General features: G+C 32.9%; 1 protein-coding gene across 1 annotated transcript in view; it reads right to left on the bottom strand.

Annotated features, from left to right (window-relative positions):
- The window catches only part of LOC106464794 (diencephalon/mesencephalon homeobox protein 1-like), a 32,002-nt gene extending 29,005 nt beyond the window's left edge, over positions 1-2,997 (bottom strand). The window contains exon 1 of the mRNA XM_022392587.1: positions 2,968-2,997. Coding sequence (XP_022248295.1) covers positions 2,968-2,982 — 15 coding nt within the window. The 5' untranslated portion in view covers positions 2,983-2,997. The remainder of the gene's footprint in view (positions 1-2,967) is intronic.
- Positions 2,998-6,722: the final 3,725 nt, after the last annotated feature.

Raw genomic sequence — 6,722 nt, 5'->3', positions numbered from 1 at the left:
GCTAAAGTTTCGTCGGAACGAAGTTACAGAAAATCAATTAACAAACGGAGACGTAACAATAACATTATGCTTTACGAATAGCAGTGCATAACTTATATAACAGAAATGAAGCATTGTGCTACATTAATAAATTTACAAAACTCGCCATAGAAACAAGTTATCGTAACACCAATGAATACACTAAGTCCAATTTCAGATCAGGGTTTCATATTATGGTTAAAACTGAACAGAAGTCATAATAAGAAGAGGTCATTGTGAACTGAGAAGTGTAGTGTTCTAATATCAAGTTACAATATATAAAAAGTAACCTTACAATAACCAAACAAGAGCAGGAATCATAACTGCACACCAGGTACATTAATGTCAAGATACTAACTTCCGTTATACAGTAACCACATTAACAGCAGTACTAATTAAGTTAGTCGCCTTAATACTGGTGTAGTATTAAAAACGCTAAGGGAGAGAGAGAGAGAGATTCTAAAACCCTTTACTTTATTAATTTTCTCTGTTTTACGAATTTGACACCAATTTCAGATTTCCCCCTTGCTATTTAAAGCCTTAGTGTTGACGAATGACGCACACGCACGCCGTCCTGCCGTCCACGTAAACCAACAATTTAAATACCCATGCACCTAGCTAGGGTATCTTTGTTAAAACTAAGAACTTCGTCCACTACTTTGTCGAATCCCACCCGCCCATATGATTCCTGATATTGGACAAAAGGCCTCGTTGGCATTATATAGCAAATATAGTGTATTTGACATATTGTTATACATTCTTCTTTACTTTCACCCATGAGTTCTTAGAATTCAGAGAACAACCATTTAGAAGGGATATCTAAGCACTTATGAGTGAAAGCAAAGAATAATATGTCAACCAAAAATAAAAAAGAGTAAGATTTTGTAGTGTGGTTGACTTATTATAATATATTCTCCTTTACTTTCACTCATAAGTTCTTAGAATTCAGAGAACAACCATTTAGAAGGGATATCTAAGAACTTATGAGTGAAAGCAAAGAATAATATGTCAACCAAAAATTAAAAAAGAGTAAGATTTTGTAGCGTGGTTGACTTATTATAATATATTCTCCTTTACTTTCACTCATAAGTTCTTAGAATTCAGAGAACAACCATTTAGAAGGGATATCTAAGCACTTATGAGTGAAAGCAAAGAATAATATGTCAACCAAAAATAAAAAAGAGTAAGATTTTGTAGTGTGGTTGAGTTATTATAATATATTCTTCTTTGCTTTCACTCATAAGTTCTTAGAATTACTATTGTAATCTTCTCTCGATGACGCTGTGGTTGTTTGACCTGCTCCGTGGAGAAGAAGACTACTTTGCTGGTTGGCCAGTTGTTGTGAATAATAGTAAAATTAATTTAAATAAAATAATAATAACCAGAAATAAATAAATAATCAGCGTTTAAAAATGAAAAAAAAATGAAATAAATGATGTTGTGTTATTAATTCTTACCCTAAAACTTTAATTTGTAAATGAGTTATGTATATACATATATAGCGCTATTAACTACTACTCTGTCTTTCGTATCCCGGCCGGTCTGATGAGTCCTGGTATTAGACAAAGGGCCTCGTCGGCACTTGATATGGCAGATGTAGAGTGGCTGGCGTATTATAACATATTATTCTTTGCTTCCACCTGTGATTCCTTACAATTGTATTTAATAATGCTAAAAATGTCATCATAGAATAAGGGTATATGTCATACTAAAAGTGGTACGGTATTAAATTTTATAGTGCTGGATCTCTGCCAAAATTGGTGACACGCGTGACGTTAGCAATCATGGTAAAGATCTCATATTCTAAGCGTACTTTCCATTTGTGCGAATTCATTTTAAATAAATCAAATTATGCATTACTAATTACTTGAGACTACTTACATTAACACTAAGTCGACTACACGTATATTTCCGTAATAAAAGATGCAACTCAATTTCCTTTAAATTAGGCAGTAAGGAAAAACAACAACTACTAGATATCATATAAAAACCATTAAATATTAAAACAAGTTTAAAAAACGCATATCTTATTATATTTCTAACTGCACTGCAATATTAAGAACTTTGACTTTTATAATGCTTGCACACCTCGTACTCTGTCTAAGAATAGCTAAAGAAAGCGACCTTTGTTGTAAATTATGTAAATAATAAGCATTTTTAAAATGCGTACGTTTTAAACACAGAGTATTATCGTAAAACGTATTTTGTTTAAGTGTTTTAATAACGTATTCACGTGTCTTAATAACCACTTGTAGTATGACAAACATTTCACCATTTTAATGTTCTGACACCTACTCTTGAGCCAGAACGTTCGGACGGAGCCTTACTCCAGCTCCTGAGGGAGAGGGATAGTATGTATGCTGGGTGGTCTGAGAGGGTTCTACCAGAGGACAAACACGGGGAATCAAAAGCACTAAGAGTGTTCTCTGACACTCTGAGAGTTTGGTTAGGAAATACATTTAATTTCAAGTGTAAACTGAATAATTTATTTTTTTATTCACATTTTTAGTTTTTGAAATGTCGGGACTCCAATGTCACTACGCCCCTGCATATTAGTAACGCTGAAAGAAAAGCCAACATATTGCAATAATAATTTCATGTCATTCTATCAACGCTAAGAAAGCCACTAGAAGACAAGGGTATCATGTTATACTCGTAATGTTAACGAAGTCACCACACAATATGCCATAATAAAAACCTTTAAAAAAGTCCCTACTTATATATATAGTGTTATACTGATGACGATAAAAAAGTATAGCATAATATAATAAGGGTACATGCCATGCTAATAATAATAAAAAAGTCATTATATATACCATGAGGGTATTATGTAATAGTAATGACTCCTAAGACATTCATCGTGAAATAAAGATATATCACGCTAGTAACTCTAAGAAAATCACCGTACAGTAAGGTTATCGTGTCATACTAAGAAGTGTAGATATTCACCTTAATATAGGTCATCGCGTATTATTAAAAGTCTCTCGATAACGTCAGCGATAAGTTTACGGAGTTACAAATATAAAATTCGAGGTTCGATTCCCCGCAATGGACAGGGCGCAGATAACCCCTTCTTGAGCTCTTCGCTAAAAAAAACATTAAACAAAAACTTATGTAAAGAATTAAGCTGTAAGTTATAGTATTAATGCAATATGTTATACTAATAAATATACATGAGTTAACACAATGTAAGAGTGTTTTGACAAATCAACGATTAATCAGAAATATATTAAAATCAGGGTAGCAGAATACATTTAAAAGGAATAGTAAGCCGCATTCCATTAGTATGTTATGAAATGCAAAAACCATAAAACATAATAAGGACATCAGATCGAGCACGATCGATGTCGGACAATAAAACGTAATAAGACCATCAGATCGAGCACGATCGATCGGGCAATAATACGTAATAAGGACATCAGATCGAGCACGATCGATGTCGGACAATAAAACGTAATAAGACCATCAGATCGAGCACGATTGATGTCGGACGATAATAGGTAATAAGGCCATCAGATCAAGCAGGATCGATAGGACAATAATACGTAATAAGGCCATCAGATCGAGCACAATCAATCGGACAGTAATACGTAATAAGGCCATTAGATCGAGCAGGATCGATAGGACAATAATACGTAATAAGGCCATCAGATCGAGCACGATCGATTGAACAATAATATGTAATAAGTCCATCAGATCGAGCACGATTGATGTTGGAAAAAGTAATTCTAAAGTGGCAGCACGGAACCTGGAATATCACTCATATAAAATATGTTAAATCTTCATTACTACAGTAATTGTACAAACACCGTTATAGTATAAAACCGTGCTATGCAAAACCCTGAACAGACACCATCATTAGGCCAGGGTTATATTATTAACAATTAAATATGTGTATCAAGAGATACTATAACATATCTTTATAAAATAATCATATCAGTAGAGTACTGTTCATACCGATAATTATACAAAAAAAAATATATAGAAATAATCAAAAACTAAACTGAAACCATTAAAAAGATCAGGGCTATGTTACTATTAGTAATGCGATTTTGACATACAAATATTCATGCATTAATCATGGTAAGATCGGAGTATCGTACCATAAGAATAATTTATTACTGCTACTGTGACATCAAATCAGCATGGAGGAATAATAACTAAAATGAGGACAAAGCGAACTAAATATTTAAAAAATGGTCACTTTACGATAACAACAAAGCATTGTGTCCTCTTAGTAACTGCACAATAGCCATCTACAAAACCCACCCGTGTCAAGTTAGCATAGAACCTTAATTATGATATTGGAGCAATTACTATATCAGTGTAATAAATCTACAGGAACTATCATTCGCCCAAGACATGGTGTTATAATTGCCATAAAGATAATGAACAAAATTAATCACAAATTCAAATCATTATCCGTATAAATAACTGAGCAGAACCCACCATGATTTCTTGTCAATAAGTCATATAAATAACTCAAAAGAAACCATTAAGCTATATAAATAATTGAACAGACTTTATTACCTTCAGATTATTGTGCAATACAATTAACTGAACACAAGCAGAGACATAGGAATAGGGAGGAAGCACCATTTCGCTCCACCCAAGCAAATGTCCATAGGTTAATAACTTCCTCAACTAGAATAGTTTTTTGGTTCAAACTAGTGATTCCCAAAAAGAGGATTAAAATGACTTTCGTAGTTTGAGATAGAGATCAAAACATAACAAAAGGGGTAAAGAATAGAAGGTCATGTGAGTTGGTTATTAAATTTCTCGTTTTTACGTTAAGTTCGCTTGTATTTAGTCCCTGGTTTCTATAATATCTTGCCCCACCCCCTCTCACCATTTCATTAAACTAGTCTTTAAGTTGCAGCTCCAACTGTAAAACTTTTCTTCTGTTTTCCGTTGGCGCACTTCTGATAAGCTAGATTCACTTCCAACTTTGCTCAGCTACCACCACCCGACACCAATTTTAATAACGACGCCTATGAGAAGTCATTGTACATTCGAATCATCGTGTCACGCAAATAAACGACTAGAAATCATCGTACATTCAAGTCCCTGTGTCACACAAAAATCTGACTAGAAGTTATCATACATTCAAGCCATTGTGTCGCACAAATAACTGACTAGAAGTCATTATACATTCAACTCATCGTATCACACAAATAACTGACTAGAAGCCATCATACGTTCTGGCCATTGTGCTATCCAACTACGTAAATAGAATCATCGTAATATAAAGGTGTTATACAAATAACTTAACACAAGTAATTAAAAAGCCTATGTAAAATAAACTAACCGAACAAGAACCAAGACTGGATAAAATGTTACCTTACTAATAAATGAATGGAAGATATTACAAGGTCAGGTATGGTGAAACATCAACAATCTTATGTTATAAAATAATATATTATGGCTTTTAACTTACGTAAAGAATCCACCACATAAATATGTTGCAATGACTGCAAAAAATACATCATGGGATATGGCACTGTGTTTGAATAATATTCGTACAAAAAGCGGGTATTATATCGTATCAAACTAAAATCTTTTATAATAATTTTCATGAGATCACGTGTCTTGTTACACTATAATAGTGTTAAATTGTTTATAAATTTTACTGGTCTCTCGTTAAACTCTAGTTACTACAGTATCTGTATAGTTTAACAAAAAATAATTATTATATAGGAATATATACATAGAATGATATATGGCTTTATAAAGTTCCGATGGATTTAAAGAGAAAATATTCAAAGTATTAAAGGATCTCAACAGATATTCAGCGTTCCATGAATAAACTAAGCTAAAGAAAATATCAGGATGAAAAACTTTTTTTTTTTTTGTATTCAAACAGAAATTCCCCGTTAAACATTGCCAACACTGGAATATCGATTCCGATTAGTTACACTCTCTCCAGTCTTAATCGGCTTAAAGGTTGACTCAAATCGTCTTTATGTGTTGCATGCTGAAGAGTTTAGAAAGCAATTTTGTTTAAATCCGATTACTCCCCCATTTTTACGTACAGGCATCATTTTTCAATCGGATTCAAACTTTTTCTAACATTTACAGACCTAGAAGCCTGCCCCTAAACTTTAAGCAATAGCAATCGCCGTCTTAAATTCGATGTATTGTAATTCATCTTATCGATAAGTGCTGTAAAATCCTTGGTATATATCGCATATACAGTCTTTTTTTATGCTTATAATATATATATATATTCCTATATACATATACATAGTAAAAGTAGTGTAGACGCTGTCAAAGCACTCAACTGGTTCCAATTTTTTCTGACGAAACACTTCTCAAACCTATAAAACCACTAAGACAAACAGATAAATTTAAAATGTATGTTGAGCTGACTTCTCTAAAGAGTTCTGTGCACATTTAACCATTTAACTCATCCATACAAACAGTGACGTCAACAAATGATTCTGCTAGAAGAGATGAATTTATCATTTTGAATTTCCTCAAGATCATCCCAAGAAGCTGAACAAGATGTCAATGTAACTAATATAGATACTCTAAAATTCGTCAACAAGACACTAAACAGACTTGAAACAAAAATTGTGTTAATTATCAAAACGCTATTTCTGATGGTAACATCGAACCATTCCAATATTTTTCACGTTGAAGCTGCGCGGTTTCTGACAAGAAACAAAAACTCCCGCTTCAATAAAAAAAAAAAAAAAAAAAAA

The sequence above is a fragment of the Limulus polyphemus genome, unplaced genomic scaffold (assembly GCF_000517525.1).
Source record: "Limulus polyphemus unplaced genomic scaffold, Limulus_polyphemus-2.1.2 Scaffold1745, whole genome shotgun sequence".
In the NCBI taxonomy this organism is placed as follows: Eukaryota; Metazoa; Arthropoda; class Merostomata; order Xiphosura; family Limulidae; genus Limulus; species Limulus polyphemus.
The sequence above is the reverse complement of the archived record's forward strand: the minus strand, read 5'-3'. Positions and strand labels throughout refer to the sequence as shown.